The sequence below is a fragment of the Babylonia areolata genome, chromosome 14 (genome assembly GCF_041734735.1).
Source record: "Babylonia areolata isolate BAREFJ2019XMU chromosome 14, ASM4173473v1, whole genome shotgun sequence".
Classification (NCBI taxonomy): Eukaryota; Metazoa; Mollusca; class Gastropoda; order Neogastropoda; family Buccinidae; genus Babylonia; species Babylonia areolata.
The window spans coordinates 17,713,487-17,738,725 of record NC_134889.1 but is presented as its reverse complement, the minus strand read 5'-3'; the positions used below and the strand labels follow the sequence as shown (position 1 = coordinate 17,738,725).

Below are 25,239 nucleotides of genomic sequence, written 5' to 3'. Positions count from 1 at the left end.
TACCCTCACACACAGACACAGAAACACTCGAACACACAGAACACACACACAATACACACATGTGCACTCACAAACACACACACACACTGAACACACGCACACAAAAGACAGCCATGACGGAAAGCACACAGCAGCCAGTCACCTCTCTGAGCAGCAGCAGAGGCACAGGACACAGACTGGATGTCACACAGGTCCCCTGTCCAGCCAGACGGGCACTGACAGCGGTACTCATGGGCCACCTGCTCACACACTGCGTCGTTCTGACACAGCTTCTGACTGCACCAGTCCACAAAGTTCTGAAACACAACACTGCTTTTCAGTTCTTTTTCCACATCGGTCCACAAGGTTCTGAAACACACTGTTCCCACCATCACTAAACAAAATTTTTTATTTGTATTTTGTATTTCTTTTTATCACAACAGATTTCTCTGTGTGAAATTTGGGCTGCTCTCCCCAGGGAGAGCGCGTCGCTACACTACAGCGCCACCCATTTTTTGTATTTTTTCCTGTGTGCAGTTTTATTTGTTTTTCCCATCAAAGTGGATTTTTCTACAGAATTCTGCCAGGAACAACCCTTTTGCTGACATGGGTTCTTTTACGAGAGCTAAGTGCATGCTGCACACGGGACCTCAGTTTATCGTCTCATCCGAATGACTAGCGTCCAGACCACCACTCAATGTCTAGTGGAAGGGGAGAAAATATCGGTGGCTGAGCCGTGATTCGAACCAGCGTGTTCAGATTCTCTTGCTTCCTAGGCGGATGCGTTACCTCTAGGTCATCACTCCACTAAATTAGTTACTTTTTTCACTTCAGTCCACAAAGTTCTGAAACACACTGTTCCCACCATCACTAAACAAAATCTGTTACTTTTTCCACACCAGTCTAAGTTCTGAAACACACATGTCACTAAACAATTCTTTTTTTTTTTTCCAGACTGTTCATTTTTCCATACCACACAATCCAGGCTTCCCACAGTTTCACTTTCACTTTCTCCAGGAGGTGTCACTGCATTCAGAAAAATCCATATCTGCTACACCACATTTGCTAGACAGATGCCTGACAGCAGCATAACCCAACACGCTAGTCAGGCCTGCATATGTATTTGTCTTAACTATTGGAGAGGATTTCATCTGCATAATTTTTCTAGAGGACACCACTTAATTTGCAATGGGTTCTATTTCAGTGCGCTGAGTGTGTGCTGCACATGGAACCTTGGTTTATTGTCTCATCTGAATGACTGGATACTCAGTTTGATATTCCAGTCAAACTTGGGAGAAAGGGTGAGACCAGACCCTCATGAATACTGTATTAGCAGATCAGCATCTTAACCATTCTGCCACCTTCTTGTATGTAACCAAACAAAATTCTATATCTTTTCCTGACCGAACTAAAAAATTCCACACCAAACACACAGCCATTTCCACACTAAAGACAAAGCCAAACAATTAACTACGTGTCTGCAGCACCACTGAAGAAAGACTGATATACAAGAGCACAGGAGTACACGATGCACATGCATGGCAATTTGTAAATGAATGACTGAGTGCATGCATGTACACATGGCTGCGAAAGTGAATCAGTCCAGAACAACACATACAAGTATGGCTGTCCACGTGTTGCACAAATGACAGGACTGATCTCCTTAAAATCAGTTTTTACCAATGCACACAAACACACACACCAGTCTCACCTCACACCGGGGGCCAGTGAAGCCATAGGGACAGAAGCAGGAGTATGAGGTGCGGCGGTTAAAGCAAGTGGCACCATTGAGGCAGGGGTTGGAGTCGCAGGGGTTGATGTGATGCTGACAGTTGGAGCCGGTGAAGCCAGGGGCACACACACAGCTGTACTGGTTCACTCCGTCCACACACGTCCCTCCGTTCAGACAGGAGCTGGGGGAAAGGGAAACATGTCCCTTCAATAATGAACACTGTTCAGACAGGAGCTAGGGGAAAGGGAAACATGTCCCTTCAATAATGAACACTGTTCAGACAGGAGCTAGGGGAAAGGGAAACATGTCCCTTCAATAATGAACAGGAGCTGGGGGGAAGGGAAACATGTCCCTTCAATAATGAACAGGAGCTGAAACATGTCCCTTCAATAATGAACACTGTTCAGACAGGAGCTAGGGGAAAGGGAAACATGTCCCTTCAATAATGAACAGGAGCTGAAACATGTCCCTTCAATAATGAACACTGTTCAGACAGGAGCTAGGGAAAGGGAAACATGTCCCTTCAATAATGAACACTGTTCAGACAGGAGCTAGGGGAAAGGGAAACATGTCCCTTCAATAATGAACAGGAGCTGGGGGAAGGGAAACATGTCCCTTCAATAATGAACAGGAGCTGAAACATGTCCCTTCAATAATGAACACTGTTCAGACAGGAGCTGGGGGAAAGGGAAACATGTCCCTTCAATAATGAACACTGTTCAGACAGGAGCTGGGGGAAGGGGAAACATGCCCCTTCAATTATGAACAGGAGCTGAAACATGTCCCTTCAATAATGAACACTGTTCAGACAGGAGCTGGGGGAAAGGGAAACATGTCCCTTCAATAATGAACACTGTTCAGACAGGAGCTGGGGGAAGGGGAAACATGCCCCTTCAATTATGAACAGGAGCTGGGGGAAAGGGAAACGTCCCTTCAATAATGAACACTGTTCAGACAGGAACTGGGGGAAAGTTTTTATAAACTTATAGCCCGCTATAATTTGTTCTACGGGTATAATCTGACAACAGGCATGCTATTTCTTGCTGTATTTTGCTTGTTTTCTTTGTGGATGTCATTATGTGGAGGTGGAAATCGACTTTTTTGAAGGACAAAAATTATTATCTGGACTTTAAATGCCTGCAGTTATCTACAATCAAACCAACTGGGGGAAAAGCCCAGATGCAGAATATATATTCATTTTCCTTCACATAAACGTTTACTTTCTTTCTGTATCTTCCACAGTTTTTGTGCTTGATTAAAAAAAAAAGAAAGAAAAAGATTACACAAAAATCCCTAGCAAGGGGAGAGCACTCTCTGGAGAGGAGGAGGAATCTTCTGGCAGGGGCTTCCAGGACTGGTGGATACAACACTAACTGGGTGTGTAGACTCTCAAATCTCATACATCCATTCACTTACACATGTTCCATCTTTGAACGCAATTTTCTCATTTTGCTTTATTCAGAACACTGTGTGCAGTCTTACGCCTCTCACAATCATCACAACCACTTGAAATTCAGCATACATTTTGATAAAACCCTTATTCATAACTGCACAGAAGAATTTTTGTGTAACTTGTCATTTTGCCAAATTATATTAAATCAAAATAATGAGAATTCCCAATTTCGTTAGTGTAAACAGAGCAAAAATTAAAAAAATAATAACTTTTTTGTTTGTAAAGATATCAAGAAAATGCTGTGCAGTGTTGTAATACACAACTAAAAGAACTGTTTAAAACTTGTTTGGTGTCAATATGTCTGTCCTGTGAAGAATGAGCCTACACACAAAATCAATTATTTTCAAAATGGCCACTGTAACCATTGGCAATCAGTGTTAATTTCATCAAAATGCATGAATATGATTTTATTTTTTACAGCAAAGTTGACAAACCCCCCAAATACATTGAAGAGTGTCATAAACAAAAATTTCTTAATTGGGAGCAAAACATCACCTTAAAAGAACACTCCCCCTTACCTGGTGGTACAGTCATCATCGTTGAACTGGCAGTGAGTGCCGCTGAAGCCGGCCCGACAGGTGCAGGTGAAGGAGTTGACGTAGTCATGACAGATGCCGTCGTTCTGACAAGGGCTGGACGCACATTCGTTGATGTCGTTCTGGCAGTGCCGACCCCCAAACCCACTGACGCACTGACACCTGTAGTCCCCGATCTCGTCAAGACAGGTGCCACCGTTAAAACAGGGGTCTGAAAACACAGGGACGCACAACAATTACCCTAATATAATAACAAATCAATTTAATAAAAATGGTCAAAGGTCCAACAGCCTATCAAGATCACTGAGGCAGTGATTAAAGTTCATATCCACTGTGTCGTGGGCTCAGTCCAATCCTCTCCTTCCATTTGAACTTTTCCCAACCAGTCAGCTACCCATCTACATCTGGGTGGAGTGAGAAAGTTTGGAGTAAAGTGCCTTTCCCAAGGACACAACACAATGCCAGAATGGAGGCCTGAACCCTGATCACTGGTGAACATTGGATCAAAAGTCCCAACACCTGATTCTGCCACAGTGGCTGGTATCTATGATGAACACTGATTCAGTGTTTTTTCTCAAACAGAGCTGAGCGCTTTGCATATACAAAGCTCAATGACTATAAATGACAAAGTAATAAAAACAAATCAATGCACAAAGACCTGATGACACCACTCGTCTGACTCACTTGCAACACACACACACACACACAGCCCCACACATACACACAGACCACCACACAATATAAAAACATTCATAGCATGGATAAAACGCAGTCTGGAACTGCAGTGGACAAAGCTATGGTCAGTGGTGATGGCTGTTCTTGCTTTGAGCACTAGCCACAGAAAAGGCTGCTAGCGTAAATAGAACACACACAAATACATTCTTTTCCTTGATGTTAACTTTTTCTTCTTCAATCTTGTTTTATCCATACATGCATGAACAGTAAAACACTGACCAACTTAAATGAGTGTTCTCAACTGTTGTGACTGATGTATAAAGTAAATTCCCTTCCTCCAAATGAATTGACAGTTCCAGTTTCTCAAGGAGAAATTCATATACGCTATACCACATCTGCTAGGCAGATGCCTTACCAGCAGAATAACCCAACGCACTTTGTCTGGCCTTGAGCACATGCATACATCATTGTGCACCCATCAGAGTGCATCTCTTCTACAGAATTTTGCCAGAGGACAACACTTGCATTGCCACAGGTTCTTCTTCTATGCATCATGTGCGTGCGTGCTGCACGAGACATCATTTATTGTTTGATCCAATTGAACTAGATGCCCAGTTTGATTTTCCAGTCAAACTTGGGAGAAAGGGCAAGAGCGGGAAATGAAACCAGACCCTCATGTACTCTGTATTGGCAGATAAGCATCTAAACCATTCTGCCACCTTCCACCTGACCTGAAATACAGAGACTAAACTTAGCGCAGCATTATCACTAACAATACTGATTTAATACCAAAGACCTCTGACATGTTTGTGTACACAGTTCAGCATACTTTCTTCTTCCCCTATCCAGAAAATTCTCAAAGCTCTAAAACACCAACATGCATGCCAAAAAAACATCCACAGAAACACACACACACAATGTCATATCATAAACACAATTCATTCAACAAGCATTAACCTTTTTAATTGACTGACATGGATTCATACACAGTGCCTATTCTTGATAAGAGACCAAGCTCTAATCTTTACAAACATAGTCATTTGCAGTAGCTGCCTTTAGGTACTCATCATGTGTTTCCTGTGTCATTCTATCAGGCTTGAGTCATTGAGTGGACACACAACGTCATACACTAAACACTCACACAACACCACAAACACACAATGTCACATATAGAACAGTCACACAACATCACACTCACACAACACCACAAACACTCACACAATGTCACACATGAAACAGTCACGCAGCACCACACAGTGACCCAGCACCACACACACTGACCCAACACCACACACTGACACAGCACCACACACACTGACCCAACACCACAAACATACACAACACCACAAACACACACAACACCACAAAAACTCAAACACCACACACACTGACACAACACCACACACACTGACACAACATTATACACGCACAACACCACACACACGGACACAACACCACACACTCTGACACAGCACCACACACTCACACAGCATAACAAACACTAACACAACACCACAAACACTCACAAAACACCACATACACTGACATAACACCACAAAAACTCACACACCACCACAAACACTGACACAACACCACAAACATTCACACATATACTGTGGCACTACACAGGTCCACAGACTGACAGACAGACAGACACAGGGACTGACTTGGCTGACAGTCGTCATGGTTGATTTCACACTGACGTCCCTCGTAGCCCTGTGGACAGGCACACAGGTAGGAGCCCTCAGTGTTCTGACACCGACCCCCGTTCCGACATGGCGAGCCCTGGGCACACTCGTTGATGTCCAGTTCACACAGCGTGCCTGGTGGGAAACATCCACAATGACACATGACACACTGTCACTGTACCCAATCAGAATGACACACACTGTCACTGTACCCTATCAGAATGACACACTGTTACTGTTGCCTATCAGTTTCAAGAAGTGTCAAAGCATGTGGAATGAACCATCATGTAGTAATAAAACTAGAACAACTGCACTTGAATTGCATGAAGTAAAAACCAACCACATAGATGTCCTTAAAAATCATGTACCAATATAGAACCAGTACAGCTGCACTTAAACTGAAAAAGTAAATCCACACTCCGAGATGCATTTGAAATTAGGTGTCAGTAAAACCAGGATAACTGCATTTTAACTGCATTAATCAGACAGACACTCTTAAAAAAAATAAGAAAAAAAAGTAGCAATTGATAAAACTAGGACAACTGCACAAAAATTGCAGTTAGTATAACCAAGCAGAGAGATGCACAAAAAACGAAAGAAAAATATAAAAAGATGTCAGTAAACCCGTACAGCTGCACTCTTAAAAAACAACAAAAGTACGCACCAGTAAATCCAGCAGGACAGCTGCACTCAAAGTCCTGATAGTTGTTGGTGGGCACGCACTGAGCATTGTTGCGACAGGGGCTGGTGGCACAGGGGTTCATCTCTGTCTCACAGTTCTTGCCGGTGAAGGGGACCAGGCAGTGACACAGGTAGTCGCCCACCTGGTCGCTGCAGTGGCCGTGCACACAGGGGTTGCTGGCACACTCGTTGATGTTCCTCTCACAACGCTCACCTGTAAGTCACAACACACACAGGTCACAATGCCCACCTGTAAGTCACAACACACACAGACTGCTGGCACACAACGCCCACCTGTAAGTCACAACACACACGGGTCACAACGCCCACCTGTAAGTCACAACACACACGGGTCACAACGCCCACCTGTAAGTCACAACACACACGGGTCACAACGCTCACCTGTAAGTCACAACACACACGGGTCACAACGCTCACCTGTAAGTCACAACACACACAGACTGCTGGCGCCACTACATTCCGAGAGATCCACACACATTACACTTCATCTGCCACTCCCGTGCCTGACAGCAGCAAAACCCAAAGTGCTCGTCAGGTCTTGAGTCCATGCATGTATATTTGTATTCTTATCTGAGTGGATTTCTTCTTCAGAAATTTGCCAGAGGACAACATTTAATTAAGCTGCCAAGTGTTCTTTTTCACTGTGCCAAAGGTTCTTTCTCAGTGCACCAAATGTGCATTGCACATGAGATCTGTTTTTCATCTCATCCGAATGACTAGACTCTGATTTTCCAGTTCAAACTTGGGAGAAAGGGTAAGACTGGGATTAAAACACAGACTCTCACATACACGGTACTGGTGGATAAGTATAGTAACCATTTTGCCACCTTTCTTCCACACAGTGACAAAACTTCTTCTATCATCAACAACCAGGGTAAAGGTGAAAGGTCCAATGGCCATCAAGGCAGTGAATTGTTCTTTGCTTACCTGTGTACCCTTCAGTGCAGCAATACCTTTCTGCTCCGTGCTTTCCTGTATACCCTTTGGTGCAGAAATACCTTTCTGTTCCATGCTTACCTGTGTACCCTTTGGTGCAGCAATACCTTTCTGTTCCATGCTTACCTGCAGCAATACCTTTCTGGTCCATGCTTACCTGTGTACCCTTTGGTGCAGCAATACCTTTCTGTTCCATGCTTACCTGCAGCAATACCTTTCTGGTCCATGCTTACCTGCAGCAATACCTTTCTGTTCCATGCTTACCTGTGTACCCTTTGGTGCAGTAATACCTTTCTGGTCCATGCTTACCTGTGTACCCTTTGGTGCAGCAATACCTTTCTGGTTCATGCTTACCTGCAGCAATACCTTTCTGTTCCATGCTTACCTGTGTACCCTTTGGTGCAGCAATACCTTTCTGTTCCATGCTTACCTGTGTACCCTTTGGTGCAGTAATACCTTTCTGGTCCATGCTTACCTGTGTACCCTTTGGTGCAGCGACAGACAAAGGAGTTGAGGTGGTCCTCGCAGGTGCCACCATGTTGACAGGGGTTGGACAGACACTCGTTGATTTCTCGCTCACAGCGCCGACCCCCATAACCCTCCGGGCAATCGCACACATACCTGTTGGTAGAAGAGGTCGTTTTCCATACAAGCACTTATCTATGTCAGAAAAAATCTCTCCCTCTCTTTAAATATGTGTACTTTCTTGTCTTTCTGCATTTTTTCCATTCTTAAAAAGAGAGAAGATCTTTCCCTTTCTTTCACATGTTAGCTACCTTCGTTATTTTCCATACTTGATTATCAACTATATTTCCCCTTCTTTCACCTATTAGCAAATTTAATTATTTTCTATACTTTTTTTTATCAACTGTTCACAAGCTTCTTGCTATTCTGGTTCTATTATCTGTCATCCTCCATACCCCCCAAAATGATGAAATCATGAAACTGATGTTACGAGTTCAAAGCATATGCAATACATCCAAATGAGTCCAGCTCTCACTCAAGTTTGTGTTTTACGTTGAAAAACAATCACAATTAGAATTTCTACACATTAACTTAAAAATACAACAAAACTACACTGTGAAGAAGAAAGCATAAATGAACATTAATAAAACCAATAATGAAAATTTATGACACCTGCAACAAAAAATCACTGACAGTACATGAATAGGTTACATTAAATGTCCCAATGTCTTTCACGGTGAAGTGATATCTAGTATCCAGGGCTGGAAATAGGAAAGTGTGGCCCAATCCTCTTCTTGACCATCAAGGCGGTGAAGTGATATCCAACTGGTGACCAGGGCTCAGCATTGGAAAGTGTGGCCCAATCCTCTGCTTGACCATCAAGGCGGTGAAGTGATATCCAGCTTGTGACCAGGGCTCAGCATTGGAAAGTGTGGCCTAATCCTCTTCAATGCCATCAGAGAGTGAAGTGATATCCAACTGGTGACCAGGGCTCAGCATTGGAAAGTGTGGCCCAATCCTCTTCTTGACCATCAAGGCGGTGAAGTGATATCCAACTGGTGACCAGGGCTCAGCATCGGAAAGTGTGGCCCAATCATCCTCTTCCGTGATATAACCTTGCCCACCACAGTCAGGTGCACATTCACACCAGGGTGTGGAGCGAGGAGAGTCATAGTGCAGTACCTTTCCTAAGGACACAACACCATGTCCAGACGGACAGACTAAATACAAAAGTAAGAAAAAGCACCACCAATCCAAGCCAGCACACCAACACCTACTTGTTGACCCCGTCCCGGCAAGTCCCCCCGTTCACACAGGGGTTGGGGGCACACTCATTCTTGTCTGACAGGCACTGGGCGTCATAGTAACCAGGTGGGCACTGGCACCTGAAGCCGTTGACCAGGTCCGTGCACACCCCTCCATTGTGACAGGGGTTGGATGCACATTCGTCCACATCAACTTCACAGTGATCACCTGTTACAGGAGTAACATACCAACCTGGTTAGTTTGCATCCATGTGTAGGTGGCTCAACACTCGGCTTATAACAAAGACTGATGTAAGCTCACAGTTCAGCCAACAGCAATATGAGAGCTGTATGATCAATGCTTTTTCCACTGCAATGGGAATTAGTTTTCAGCTTAGTCATAAGTGAAGGACTATGACTCTCAAACTTGGAGGTAAGACTGCACTGGCTCTTAGTGCTGCAACCTTGGGAGCTGGTTGGCCGTCGGGGACCATCCCAATGCCCAAATGCCCTAAAGCCCTCATGGCCTGGAGAGTGGGGGTGTAACTTGGGCAAGACACTCTCCACAACAAAAAATATAGCGCTGATAATTGGGACAACAGCTGCCTTCTCTGCTGTTAATAATACCAATAACAGTGGGTCCTTCCATAGCACTCTATCCAAAAAATTGTTTTTAAGCTTGTAAGGACATGTATGTGTCTAAACAATCAAAAGGTCACAATAATATGCATCTTAAAATTTTTTACAACAATATGCATTTTAAAGACGTGTATGTATTTAAACAATCAAAAGGTCACAACAGTAAGCATTTCAAAGACGAATGATTTTAAATAATCAAAAGTCACATACAATTATAAAAGTACATTGCATTTTACATTTTGTATGGCATGAGCTCACCTTAAGTCACAACAAACAGGGGTTTCTTTCTCTCAAACGTGGAAGAAAGGGTGAGACCGGGATACACAGACTCTCACAGACACGATACTGGCGGATAAGTGTAGTAACCATTTTGCCACCTTCCTTCCACACAGTGACAAAACTTCTTCTATCATCAACAACCATGGTGAAGATTAAAGGTCCCATGGCTATCAAGGCACTTAACTGTTCTACGCTTACCTGTGTACCCTTTGGTGCAGCAATACCTTTCTGTTGTTCCACGCTTACCTGTGTACCCTTTGATGCAGCAATACCTATCTGTTCCATGTTTACCTGCAGCAATACCTTCTGTTCCATGCTTACCTATGTACTCCTTGGTGCAGCAATATCTTTCTGTTGTTCCACGCTTACCTGTGTACCCTTTGATGCAGCAATACCTATCTGTTCCATGTTTACCTGCAGCAATACCTTCTGTTCCATGCTTACCTATGTACCCATACCCTTTCACAATATCAAACAGAAGCAAAACAAAAACAACAACAAAAACCCCAACCAACTGCCCCAAAACACACACACAAAACCTCCAGTGAATTACCTGTGAAGCCGTCCTTGCAATCACAGGTGTAGTGGTTGAGGGCATCATGACAGGTGGCACCATTCCGACAGGGATTGCTGATGCACTCATTCTCTTCTATCTCGCAGTTTTCACCTGCGCACACAATTAATAGGTATGATTGTATGTCCGTATGTGGTGCACGTGTTATATACATGTGTGTGTGTGTGTGTGTGTGTGTGTGAGTGTGTGTGTGTGAGTTGTCATTGTGTTTTGTATGAAAAAGAGAGACTGAAGGGGGGGTGGCATACCATGAACCAGTTTCAGTGTGTGTGTGTGTGTGTGTGTGTGTGTGTGTGTGTGTGTGTGTGTGTGTGTGTGTGTGTGTGTGTGTGTGTGTGTGTTGTCATTGTGTTTTGTATGAAAAAGAGAGACTGAAGGGGGTGTGGCATACCATGAACCAGTTTCAGTGTGTGTGTGTGTGTGTGTGTGTGTGTGTGTGTGTGTGTGTGTATTTCAGATTCTGAAAACAATCAGAAATAAAATGGTACAATTTCATAAACTTTATATATGTAAAAAAATAAACCCAAAAAAAAAAACAAGCTTAGTCTTTCATGCAATGTGTTTCAGGTAATCAGCATGGACCATCTGGAGTTTACAACTTGTGACAATCCTGCAGCTGAAGACCAGAGGCAGCAAGACCAAAGGCCAGTAAACAAGCCTCCAGCAATTCTGGATTACAACAAAAACATGGGTGCCATGGATCGTCATGACCAACAGCTGCAGCCCACAAGGAAAACCCTGAAGTGGTACAAAAATGTGTGTGTATTTTCTACAAATTGCCACGCTGAATGCACAGATCCTCTACAAAAAAGCAGGCAACAGCAGTACATTCCTAGACTTCCAGAAGGATGCAATTAGTGCCATGATTTTGTGACCAAGACCCAGACACTGCTGAAGATGACCACGCTGTTCGTTTGTGTGGGCGACACTTCACTGATGTCATCCCACATACCCCACAGAAGGCCCGGCTACAAAGGAGGTGCAGAGTCTGCTGGAAGAAAGGGCAAAGAAAGGACATGAGGTTCTACTGTCCAGGCTGCCCCAGCAAACCAGCACTTTGTCTTGAAGACTGTTTCTGCAAGTACCACATACAGTGTTTTTTCTGGCAATAGATGCAGGGTGAGTACACCCTTTTCATTCTTTGTTTGGACTGCTGTTGGAGTCTTATGGACCTGGACACTGTTGCACAGCCTTGACAGTGTGTGTGGTTGATCAAAACAGTCACAAGAAAGACTAGTTCATAACCTGGTTGATGTTGTGCACTTCAGTACTTTTTGAAATATAAACAAATTAAGATCACTGGTGTGTTTTTCTCGGTTTTTTTTTTTTTTTAAATTTCTCAACAAAGGCTATAGCAAAAGGTACTAGCAGTGAAGGGGTTAATACAGAACACTTCTTACGATTTAAAAAAAAAATCTGTTTTTTCGTCTCCTGATGATTCCTTTACTGGATAAAGCATGAAGCACAAGTGAGTCTTGAAGGCTTTGCCTCTTGTTTCTTTAAGAGTGATATTAGATATATGTGTACTAAGGTGTGTGTGTGTGTGTGTGTGTGTATGTGCGTGTACACATGTGTGTGCTGGTGTATATGTATGTGTATGCATGCAGGCTCTTCCCAGATGACACTTGCGAGTGATCAAGTCCTTGAATTAGTAATGCTGTAAATGCAAAGATCTTTTGAGAATGACAATGTGCACAAACATACACACTTTCAAGAACACCAAATAAATATCACACCAACAGTAGTACCTCCCTAAAAAAAAAAAAAAATCCCCCATGCCCCAAACAGCTGCAGGAAGCAAACCTCTGGTGCCTGGCGGACAGCGACACTGGTAGCCATGCTGGTCCTGAACGTTAACGCAGACACCCCCGTTACGACAGGGGTTGGAGGCACACTCATCAATCTCGCTGTTGCAGTGGTTGCCAGTCCAGCCTCGGTCACACACACAGGTGTAGGTGCCAAGGTCGTCCTGGCAATAGCCGTGGCCACAGTCCACTCTTTGACACTCGTCAATGTCGTCTTCACAGTTCTGACCTGTAAACCCTGCAGGCACACACACACAGAATGATCATGGATGAAAGCACCTATCCTCCGTCAGAGACCAAGCTCTAAGCGCTTCACATTCACAGAGTCATTTGTACAACAGACTGTCAACTATGGTAGAGGTTATTATTTTTTTTGGGTTGATTGATATGGATACTTATATTCGAGTTGACTGACAGCTACCAGTAAGTGGTCATCATTTGTTTCCTGTGTCATTCATTCAGGTTTCAGTCATGTACACACACACACCACACACACACTCACACATGTGTATGACTTTTTTGTTTATTTACCCCACCATGTAGGCATCCATACTCTGTTTTCAAGGGTGTACAAGCTGGTTATGTTCTCGTTTCCATAACCCATTGAAAGCTGACGTGGATTACAGGATCTTTAACATGCGCATTTAATTCTTCTGTGTGCGCATACTACAAGGTTCAGGCACTAGCAGGTCTGCACATATGTTGACCTGGGAAATCAGAAAAATCTCCACACTTCAGGCTTGACCCACCAAAATTGTGCTGAGTTTAGAGGAAGGACAAAAGGAACAGAAACAAAACAAAGAGAAAAGTAAATAAAACACAATTATTTTAATAAGGGAATTGGAATAAGCACAACGGCTTTCTTTTTCTTTTCTTTTTTAAACACACAGCCCTAAAAAAGACAGAGGGGGTGGAGGAAAGGAATGTGAGAGAGAAAGGGTAGGGGGAAGGAAGTGTGCAAGTGTATGTGCACAAATTTGTGTATGAACGGGAGTGTATAATGTGTTTGTATGTGTGTAAGTGTACTCCAACACAGTATAAGTGTGTTCATCCATGTACTTGTGTGACATGGTGTGATAAAGATCTCCACAGCCTCTACTTTTGATGCTTTATAATTCACTGATGATGAGTATCCAGATTCACATATGTTATTAAAAAATGATTTTTTTTTTTTTTTTTAAAGGAGAAAAGGGAAGATAAGGGAACTTGACACCAAAAATCCAAACTATTCTTTTACAAATGAAACACCAGAACAAAGAACAAACCAAGCCATGAACCAATCACAATGAAGTCTGGAACAGACATTCGGAGAAAGGTTGTAACTGTGTAGCTGACCATGGGAATGGATGCACTGTTTCAGACATGATGTGGAAACACAAAGCAGTGGCCTTGTGGTACTGCACCCCAATAAACAGAAAGTGTCCACAGGTTCGAGTCTGATACTCTTCCCCCCTGTACTAGAGTGTGAATGGTGGTCTTGGTGTATGTCACGGCGATCAAACAATAAACCAAAGTCCCATGTGCAGCATGGGCTTGTCACACAAAAAAGAACCCATAGCAACAGAAGGGTTGTCCCTGGCAACGTTCTGAAGAAAACTACAATTACACTTACTGACAGAAAAAACCCACCATAACAAAAACTGGGAAATGTGCTGTGATGAAAAAGTAACACAGTACAATATTGAGGACACAGGATGGTTCCTGATGGGTTACCTTGGCAACAGGTACAATGTGTTGTGACAAAAAAGTAACACAGTACACCATGAGGATGCAGGATGGCTCCTGATGGGTTACCTTGGCGACAGGTACAATGTGTTGTGACGAAAATGTAACATGGTACACCATGACACAGGATAGTTCCTGATGGGTTAACTTGGTGACAGGTACAATGTGTTGTGACAAAAAAGTAACACGGTACATCATGAGGACGCAGGATGGCTCCTGATGGGTTACCTTGGCGACAGGTACAATGTGTTGTGACGAAAATGTAACACGGTACACCATGACACAGGATAGTTCCTGATGGGTTAACTTGGTGACAGGTACAATGTGTTGTGACAAAAAAGTAACACAGTACAACATGACACAGGATGGTTCCTGATGGGTTACCTTGGTGACAGGTACAATGTGTTGTGACAAAAAAGTAACACAGTACAACATGACACAGGATGGTTCCAGATGGGTTACCTTGGCTACAGGTACTATGTGTTGTGACAAAAAAGTAACACAGTACACCATGAGGACACAGTATAGTTCCTGATGGGTTACCTTGGCGACAGGTGCAGTTGTAAGCGTTGATGAGGTCATTGCATTCTCCTCCATTTTTGCACGGCCAGCTTTCACACTCGTTGATGTCGTATGCACAGGTGGAGCCCTCGAAGCCTGACACACACAACACACACAGAACGTTCATTAGGTGAGATCATGATCCTTTCATATCAATGTCAATACCAACACACAGAGAACATTCATTAGGTGAGCTCATGATCTTGTCATATCAATGTCAATACCAACACACAGAGAACATTCATTAGGTTCATGGTCTTATCATATAAATGTCAATACCAACACACACTGAACATTCATAAGGTTCATGATCTTATCATATAAATGTCAATACCAACACACACTGAACATTCATAAGGTTCATGATCTTATCATATAAATGTCAATACCAACACACACTGAACATTCATAAGGTTCATGATCTTATTATATAAATGTCAATACCAACACACACTGAACATTCATAAGGTTCATGATCTTATCATATAAATGTCAATACCAATACACACTGAACATTCTTTAGGTTCATGATCTTATCGTATCAATGTCAATACCAACACACACAGTACATTCACTAGGTGAGATCATGATCTTGTCATATCAATGTCAATACCAACATACACAGAACGTTCATTAGGTGAGATCATGATCTTGTCATATCAATGTCAACACCAACACACACAGAACATTCATTAGGTGAGATTATGATCTTATATCAATGCCAATTATAACTAAAACGAAAAGGCTCAGAAAGAGCGATGTGGGGGTGGGGAAGAGAGGGTGAGAGAGAGAAGGAGGGTATGGAATGGGGGTTGAAGAAGAAAAAAAATGGAACTGATCATTCCTGGAAAAGAGGGTAGAAATGGAATAAGCGGAGTCCAAATGAAGTGACCAAGAATTTATTTTTCTAAACAACACATTTGAAAGAAATGGATCCTCATGATACATGTTCATAACAACAATTAACTACACATGGGCTCACAGACACACCTACACAAATGTACAGTGACAGAAATAACTTACCACAGAGGAACCAGGCACATACAGAGAAGAGACACAAGGCAGACATAGAACAGACAGGCAGAGACAGACAAGGCGTATTCAGACAAAGATAGAATAGGTTAGGCAGAAAAGGATAAACAACAGAGACAGACAAGGCATATTCAGTCAAATACAGAAACAGAGACAGAAACCTTGACACAAACAGTGGTGGCCTGACAGAGGAGACAGGCCGACAGACAGACAGAAAGACTGACAGGCAGGTAGGCAGACAGGCTGACAGACAGATAGGAAGACAGGAAGACAGACATACCTGCAGGACAGGAGCACTTGAATTTATTGACTCCATCCTGACACACCCCTCCGTTCAGACAGGGCTGACTGACACACTCGTCAATGTTGTGTTCACAGTTCACCCCTGTGTAACCTGCACAGTACACACACACACACACACACCCCTGTGTAACCTGCACAGTACACACACACCTCCGTACAGACAGAGCTGACTGAAATACCTCTGTGTAAACTGTGGTCAGTTGATTGTCTTGCTTGGGATCATACTATTTGAGTGTCAGTTGATTGTTTAGCCAGGGATCACACTGTTTGAGTGTCAGTTGATTGTGCACAGCCAGGGATCACACTGTTTGAGTGTCAGTTGATTGTGCACAGCCAGGGATCACACTGTTTGAGTGTCAGTTGATTGTGCACAGCCAGGGATCACACTGAGTGTCAGTTGATTGTGCACAGCCAGGGATCACACTGAGTGTCAGCTGATTGTGCACAGCCAGGGATCATATTTGTCATGCGCTTGTATGCCCTGTAACTATGTGGATAAATGCCCTGTAACTATGTGGATAAAAGTATTGCTTTCCTGAGCAAATTTGAGATTTTCAAATCAGATATTGCTAGTAATAAAGACAAAGAAAATCCTGAGCATAATTTTGACACCTGTAACCCCCCCCAAAAAAACCCAAACAAACAACAAAAACCAAAAAAACAAAAAAAAAAAACCAACAAAAAAACAGTAACAACAATAAAACTATGTATCAAAATTAAAAATTCAAGCTTTCTTCCCTAAAGTTGTATTTTGCCAGTAACACAGTTTGCGTACCTGCATAAACACATGTGCATACATACATCCACACAAAATCATACACTCGAAACAACACAAGCATCACACATCTAAACCCACATCCACTAAAAACAGACAACACAGAGAACAAGTCACTCAACAGCAGCACGATACCCACCCATCTCTCGTGTTGCCCCCCTGTCCCCCTCTCCCCACAAGACCTCTCCCCCACCACTTTAATTCAGTCACCCAGGAAGGTTAAATGGCCTGATGTCCTAACGACACATTAAGTTTAGTCCCACAGGAAGGTTAAATGGCCTGATGTCCTAACGACAGTTTCCCACACAGGGGTGACCCATTAGCTGTGTGTGGTAAAGTTCAGCACTGGCAGTCACGGGGTGAAGAGGGTGAAGAGCGGACCCTGCTGCCCACGTCACAAATTGCCTGCATCCTGTCCTGTACAGCTCCCACTTGGCCTGCCTCATCCTCTTTCCTCTCACCTGTATCCTTTAGGGAGCTAACACAGCAGATGTGTCTTCCTTTTCTTTATTTAAAAAAAAAAAGAGACACTAAAGCATCAAGTGTTTTGTTTTTCATTCAATTCTTGTTGAATTTTCAAAAGAAAAAAGGGGACACAAAAAGCATCAAACAAAACACCAACAAGACAAAGTGCAAGTTTTTCTTGTGAGCAAACTGTAGAAGCCTACAACTGTTGCGTCAGCTTAGCTCATCAATGATGATGTCGTTAGCTGACTGCTGACACTGCTTGTTAATGTTATGTTCACTGACTGCAACGTCAGTTATGCTCACTGAAGATATGCTAGTGCCGTCTGCTCACAGACACCACCTACATTTTTATACCATGTATAATGATGTCGTGCCATTTCACTTTTCTTTTGTATTCGCTCTGATATAAGACTGAAGTTGCTCCACTTTTAGAAGGTCCTTGGGCGATGTTACAAAATCCTGAAATGGCACTGCCCCCCACCCCCCTTTCATCCCTCCCCCACATTCCACCAGCCACCCCTCTCTCCTTCCCTCCACCACCCTTTCCAGCTTGTGGCCTTGCTTGGACAGCCTGCACCACAAGTGGAGAAGGGGAGTGGGGGCAGGCAGGCAGGCGAATTAAGACTGTCAAGTGCCAGGTCCCCCTATGTTTGTTTAAGACTTTGTGGTCAATCAGTTCCACAATATCAGTGTGGTTGTTTGACAGCTGTGGGGTTTGATGGCTGGCGTAGGCTGTGATTTGCTTGTGTCAATAGTCCCTTTCTGGGCTTGGTTTAGTCTTTCATTCATTAAAAAAAAAAAAGGGGGTGGGGGTGGGGAAGAGGGGGTGGGTGAGAAAAACAGGTGGCAGAGTGAGTCATGTTTATGTTGGTGCTAATGGGCACACTTCGGCATGGATGACTGTGTGGTGCGTGTGGTGTGGTGCATGCTCCCATAATAATAATAATAATTCATAACTTTTCTATGGTGCGATATCCAGTACTAATGCTGCTCAAAGCGCCTTACATCATTGAGCCAGATATAAACATAACATAAAACATTACAACAGCTCAATCCAATGAGTTCACAGAATGAATAAAAAAGCCCCTTCCTATCTCTGTGGCTGCCTTCACCTCTACACTCCATCTCACTCACTACGATCAGCTTCGGATCCACTCTATTTACGCATACCCAGATTCAAACTCTCGACTGCTGGCCGCCTGTTCTTTCTCTGTCTCTGGACCTTGCAATTGGAATGAACTTTCTCTTTTGCTTTGTCAAGTCTCCACACTCAGCTCTTTCAAGTCTGGCCTTAAAACTCACCTCTTCCCAAAATAGCCTCCCTTCCCTGCCTCTTCCTTGTCTTCAGTTTCTCCAGTTTTAGATTTATGCGTGCATGAGAATGACTGGTGCGAAAGAGCTTTGATTTGTCTATGCACTAGATTCAGCGCTATATAAATACCATTATCATTATTATTATTATGATCCACCAAACAACAAAAATATCAAGTAAATAATGCTTAGATTAAAAAAAAAATACACTCCTTAAAAACACACTCACACTCGCACACACACACACATGCACACACTCCTCTAAGCAGTTTCTTATCACCTGTCAATCAGTGTGACTCCAGCAAATACAAAACAAAAGAGTAACGACTAATGGCAATGCATGGTATAAAAAAGACCTGACAAGACAGAAAGTTTAAAGAAAAAATGGCCACTGCTGTCGAAAACTGTGGTCCTCCTTTCGTTTTTATTTTATTTTTGAGGATGGGTGCAGCAACCTTCCATTTAACCAGCCTGGAACCATGTCTTAATGGGATGGCTGCAATCTCCTGGTAATATCAAGGGGGAGAGAGAGCTCAAGTTGCAGGCACACACATATAAACACACACACACACACACTTACACATGCAAATACACACAATCACATGCATCCACACACACTGAATGTTTCACAACATTCCACAATTACTGGAGAAAAGGGCAAGAGGATCTGTGACTCATACAACTGCAGCAATGTTTGATTTAGGGATACCCACGCAGAGAGATTGCATCAACAATTATGATTACCCTTCCCATCACAAACATGTCGCCTATGCAGGCATTTATTCAAATATATGTACACCAGATAAGGGGATGGTTCTAAAATAATAGAAGAGATGTGTGTGTTGGGGGGCAAGGGGGGGGGGGGGTGGAGGAGAAAAAGAGATAGAGTGGGAGAGGGAGAGCCAGTCAGAAAAGGAAATTTAAAAATGAAAGAAAGGGAGAAATAGAAAGAAAAGGAGAAAGGGAGAGAGACAGAGAGGGAGAAGGGGGGAGAGAGAAAAGGGGAGAAAGAAACAGGTGAAAAAAAACAAAAAAACAACAGAAAGAAAAAAGAGAAAAGGAGACTAAAGAGTAATTGAGAAAGGCTGAGGTGGAGAGAGTGGGGTCAGAGAAAGAGAGAGAGAGAGGGGGGGGGGAGGGAGAAAAAAAGAGAGATAAAGATGGATAGAGAGAGAGAGGAAGAGGGAGAATTAGAAAGACAAGAGACTGAAAAATATGGACAGAGAGAGAAAGGGAGGGAGAGAGACAGAGAAAAGAGAGGAGAATGGAGAGAAGATGGAGAAAGACAGAGACAGAAGAGAGACACACACACACACACACACACACAGAGAGAGAGAGAGAGAGAGAGAGAGAGAGAGAGAGAGAGAGAGAGAGATGTGAACAACCATTCTCAGGGTCACATACACACACACACATCCAAACAGACGCACACACAGACCACATACCGACCAACCACAACCAGCCATTATCTGTCATTCAATTACTTATAATGTGCAGACAGGAGACTCAAGATAATCCAAACATAATCTCCGGAAATGAACCTAGACCCTCTCACTCCCCCCCTAGACTGTCAGGGAAAGGGCAAACCCCATCCAGCCCATTACTGCTGTCATGTGACTCCCTTGTTAACCTTTTCTGTCCCCCACCACCTCCCTACCATCCCTCCATAGCCAGGGGTTCGGTGGGTGTTTTTCTTTTTTTTCTTGTGTGTGTGTGTGTGTGTGTGCGCGCGCGCGCGTGCGCGAGTGTGACAAAGAGAGAGAAAGAGAGAGGGAGAGAGGGAGAGAGAGAGGGAGAGAAAGAGAGTATACAGGTCAGCAAGCAAGCAAGAGTGCATATGCATAATGTGTAGTGTGAGAGTGTGTGCATGGAGATATGATGTGTGTGTGTGTTGGAGAGAGAGAGAGAGAGAGAGAGAGAGAAGCATGTATGTGTGCGCTAGTGCATGTGTGTGCACACACGTGTATGACCATGTGCATGTGTATATGTGTGGTGATTCCATGTCACCCATTGACAAATATATTGCCAATACTATGTCAACAATATGGACAACTGTTACTACTTCTAGATATGCAAGCTTAACTATTTGGTTAAAAACAACAACAAAAAAATAACAACAACTAGAATCATCCACTTCCATTGCAACTCGATCCCTCTGCACCCTCTCCCCCCTCCCCTCTTTCCAAGTGTTCTTTCCCAGTCTTCAACTGACGTCAATTTTTAACCTTTCCCATACGGAAAGTATCCGTCACTCTTATTTCGCCTGACAGTTCTCTGCAATTATCTGCCCCTTCAATTGCCGTGCGCCTGTTTGGGTCATGGCTGGCTGTTTTCCAGCGTTTCTTTATCGTCATCTGCTGCACTGCTGGGGTCCGCTTGTGGGTCACCGACTCCCGGTTCCTTTCTCTAGCCCTTTTTCAGAGCGTGTGTCTCCTCTGCTTTCTTTCTCTATCTCTTTTTCAGAGTGTGTGTCTCCTCTGCTTTCTTTCTCTAGCTCTTTTTCAGAGCGTGTGTCTCCTCTGCTTTCTTTCTCTATCTCTTTTTCAGAGTGTGTGTCTCCTCTGCTTTCTTTCTCTAGCTCTTTTTCAGAGCGTGTGTCTCCTCTGCTTTCTTTCTCTAGCTCTTTTTCAGAGTCTGTGTCTCCTCCGCTTTCTTTCTCTAGCTCTTTTTCAGAGCGTGTGTCTCCTCTGCTTTCTTTCTCTAGCTCTTTTTCAGAGTCTGTGTCTCCTCCACTTTCTTTCTCTAGCTCCCGCTTTCTTTCTCTAGCTCTTTTTCAGGGTCTGTGTCTCCTCCGCTTTCTTTCTCTAGCTCTTTTTCAGAGTCTGTGTCTCCACCGCTTTCTTTCTCTAGCTCCCGCTTTCTTTCTCTAGCTCTTTTTCAGGGTCTGTGTCTCCTCCGCTTTCTTTCTCTAGCTCTTTTTCAGGGTCTGTGTCTCCTCCGCTTTCTTTCTCTAGCTCTTTTTCAGAGTCTGTGTCTCCTCCACTTTCTTTCTCTAGCTCTTTTTCAGAGTGTGTGTCTCCTCTGCTTTCTTTCTCTAGCTCTTTTTCAGAGTCTGTGTCTCCTCCACTTTCTTTCTCTAGCTCTTTTTCAGGGTCTGTGTCTCCTCCGCTTTCTTTCTCTAGCTCTTTTTCAGGGTCTGTGTCTCCTCTGCTTTCTTTCTCTAGCTCTTTTTCAGAGTCTGTGTCTCCTCCGCTTTCTTTCTCTAGCTCTTTTTCAGAGTCTGTGTCTCCTCCACTTTCTTTCTCTAGCTCTTTTTCAGGGTCTGTGTCTCCTCCACTTTCTTTCTCTAGCTCTTTTTCAGGGTCTGTGTCTCCTCCGCTTTCTTTCTCTAGCTCTTTTTCAGAGTCTGTGTTTCCTCCGCTTTCTTTCTCCCTATGTCAGAACCTGTTTCCTCCCTTTTCTCTCCACCTCTTTCTTAGACTCTTTCCTCTGCTTTCTCTCCTTTCTGAATCTCTTCCCTTTGCTTTCTTTCTCTCCTTTTTGAATGTCTGAATCGATTTTCTCCTCTTTCAGACTTTGATCTCTTTTCTCTGCTTATCTCCTTTCTTTTTTTCTTCTTTTTAAAAAAAAAACTGATTCTCTTTCCTCGTTCCTCTGCTTTCTGTCCCCTTTTTTTTCAGAGACTGAACCTCTTTCCTCCATTTTCTCAAAATCTTAGTCTTTTCCCTTCGTTTTTTCTCTTTTTTCCCTTCCCTCCACTTTCTATTCTTTCTCAAAATCTCAATCTTTTCCCTTCGCTGTTTCTCCTTTTTCCCTTCCCTCCACTTTATATTCTTTCTCAAAATCTCAATCTTTTCCCTTCGCTGTTTCTCCTTTTTCCCTTCCCTCCACTTTCTCTCCTTTTTAAATCTCTTTCTTCCTCTTTTTCTCCTTGAATCTTTCCTCTGCTTTCTCTCCTTTTGAAATCATATTTCTCTGTTTTCTCTCCTTTTGAAATAATATTTCTCTGTTTTCTCTCCTTTTGAAATCATATTTCTCTGCTTTCTCTCATTTCTTCAGAGTCTGAATTTCCTTCTTCCACTTTCCTTTTTGTGAGTATAAACCCCTCTCCCCCTGTTAATGTCTGTTTGAAGTTTTTTTCTCCCTCCTTTTCGGTCTAGATCTCTCTTCTCCTCTTAATAAGTCTGGTAACCACTTTGCATTTTATCCTCCTCTTTCAGAGTCCAAATCTCTGAGCACACACAGACAGGCAGACAAATGTATAAACGCATGTTCACAGACATGTGTATATGGAATAACTCCTGTGCTTAACTGGTAAACACATGGGCAGGCACGCAAGCATATCTTACAAAATGCTCACAAATTCATGGACACATATACTCAAGCATACACACAGAAACAACAAAGTCTCACCACCATATGCAAATATGCCTACCTTGCACAAAGACTCACTTCACCTAAAATCACAGTGTGTGATTCAACGTTAGACTTAAGAACACACCAAGGCATATTCAAACACACACACACACACACACATGGAGAATTGAACTCCAGCCCTCACCTGGCATACAGAGGCAGCGGTAGGCCCCCCTCTCGTCCAGACATGTGCCATCATTCTGACAGGGGTCCGAGTCACACTCGTTGATGTTTCTCTCACAGCGTTTCCCCGTGAATCCCAGTGGGCAGATACACTGGAAGGATCCGTTCAGGTTCTGACAAGTCCCCCCATGCTCACACACCACTGTCGTTGTTGCTGTTGGGTGGAAAGAAAAATCATTTAATCTTTTTTCCCCATATATTTATCACAATAGGAAACTGAACATCCAATCAAAACAAAAACTGGCTCAAGGTCTGTGGCCTTTCATGCCCTGCTCTCATGGTGACCTCAGTTCTGATCTCCCTCCACTGCTGTGCTTAGGGTGGTCCTGTTAAGGTGGTGTCAGCAGATTGATGGGGACTGTTGTTGGAAAGATGTGGTGGCACAGTCATGGGGACTGTTGTTGGAAAGATATGGTGGCAGTCATGGGGACTGTTGTTGGAAAGATGTGGTGGCACAGTCATGGGGACTGTTGTTGGAAAGATGTGGTGACACAGTCATGGGAGACTATTGTTGGAAAGATGTGGTGACAGATTGATGGGGGGCTGTTGTTGTAAAGATTTGGTGGCAGTCATGGAGGACTGATGTTGGAAAGATGTGGTGGCAGTCATGGGGACTGATGTTGGAAAGATGTGGTGGCACAGTCATGGAGAACTGATGTTGGAAAGATGTGGTGGCACAGTCATGGAGGACTGATGTTGGAAAGATGTGGTGGTACTGTCATGGAGGACTGATGTTGGAAAGATGTGGTGGCACAGTCATGGGGGACTGATGTTGGAAAGATGTGGTGGCACAGTCATGGAGGACTGATGTTGGAAAGATGTGGTGGCACAGTCATGGGAGACTGTTGTTGGAAAGATGTGGTGGCACAGTCATGGGGGACTGATGCTGGAAAGATGTGGTGGCACAGTCATGGGGACTGTTGTTGGAAAGATGTGGTGGCACAGTCATGGGGGACTGTTGTTGGAAAGATGTGGTGGCACAGTCATGGGGACTGTTGTTGGAAAGATGTGGTGGCACAGTCATGGGGACTGTTGTTGGAAAGATGTGGTGGCAGTCATGGGGGACTGTTGTTGGAAAGATGTGGTGGCACAGTCATGGGAGACTGTTGTTGGAAAGATGTGGTGGCACAGTCATGGGGACTGTTGTTGGAAAGATGTGGTGGCACAGTCATGGGAGACTGTTGTTGGAAAGATGTGGTGGCAAATTGATGGGGACTATTGTTGGAAAGATGTGGTGGCACAGTCATGGAAGACTTGTTGGAAAGATGTGGTGTCAGATTGATGGGGGACTGTGGGAATTAAGTGATTTCTGTCATCAGTAGGGGCTTAGTAGGTGGTTTCCTAAGACTCAGACCAGGCATACTGAATGAACACCACCAAACTGACTCAGCAGCAGTATGAAATATGATACGATATGGAAGCTTACATAGCGCCTATCCTTGATCGGGGACCAAGCTCTAAATGCTTTACAAACATGGGGTCATTTGTACAACAGGCTGCTTACCTGGGTAGAGCCGACTGACGGCTGCCAAACGGCGCTCATAATTCATTTCCTGTGTCTTTCAATAAGATTTCTGGCATGCACACATAGTCAGATATTTAACATTCTAAGCGTATGACCGTTTTTGTTTATTTACCCCGCCATGTAGGCAGCCATACTTTGTTTTGGGGGGTGTGCATGCTGGGTATGTTCTTGTTTCCATAACCCACCGAACGCTGACATGGATTACAGGAACTTTAACGTGCGTATTTGATCTTCTGCGCACGTTTACACAACAAAGGGGGTTCAGGCACTAGCAGATCTGCACATGTTGACAT

The 25,239-nt window shown here is 43.6% G+C and overlaps 1 protein-coding gene across 1 annotated transcript in view; it reads right to left on the bottom strand.

Moving 5' to 3' along the window:
- LOC143289629 (uncharacterized) overlaps positions 1-25,239 on the bottom strand; it is a 108,796-nt gene that overhangs the window by 22,020 nt on the left and 61,537 nt on the right. Inside the window, exons 10-21 of the mRNA XM_076598673.1 lie at positions 23,384-23,575; positions 16,306-16,419; positions 14,976-15,089; positions 12,706-12,945; positions 10,882-10,995; positions 9,444-9,639; positions 8,177-8,322; positions 6,728-6,958; positions 6,043-6,198; positions 3,683-3,911; positions 1,691-1,892; positions 143-296 (exon numbers count right to left, since the gene is read on the bottom strand). Coding sequence (XP_076454788.1) covers positions 143-296; positions 1,691-1,892; positions 3,683-3,911; positions 6,043-6,198; positions 6,728-6,958; positions 8,177-8,322; positions 9,444-9,639; positions 10,882-10,995; positions 12,706-12,945; positions 14,976-15,089; positions 16,306-16,419; positions 23,384-23,575 — 2,088 coding nt within the window. The remainder of the gene's footprint in view (positions 1-142; positions 297-1,690; positions 1,893-3,682; positions 3,912-6,042; positions 6,199-6,727; positions 6,959-8,176; positions 8,323-9,443; positions 9,640-10,881; positions 10,996-12,705; positions 12,946-14,975; positions 15,090-16,305; positions 16,420-23,383; positions 23,576-25,239) is intronic.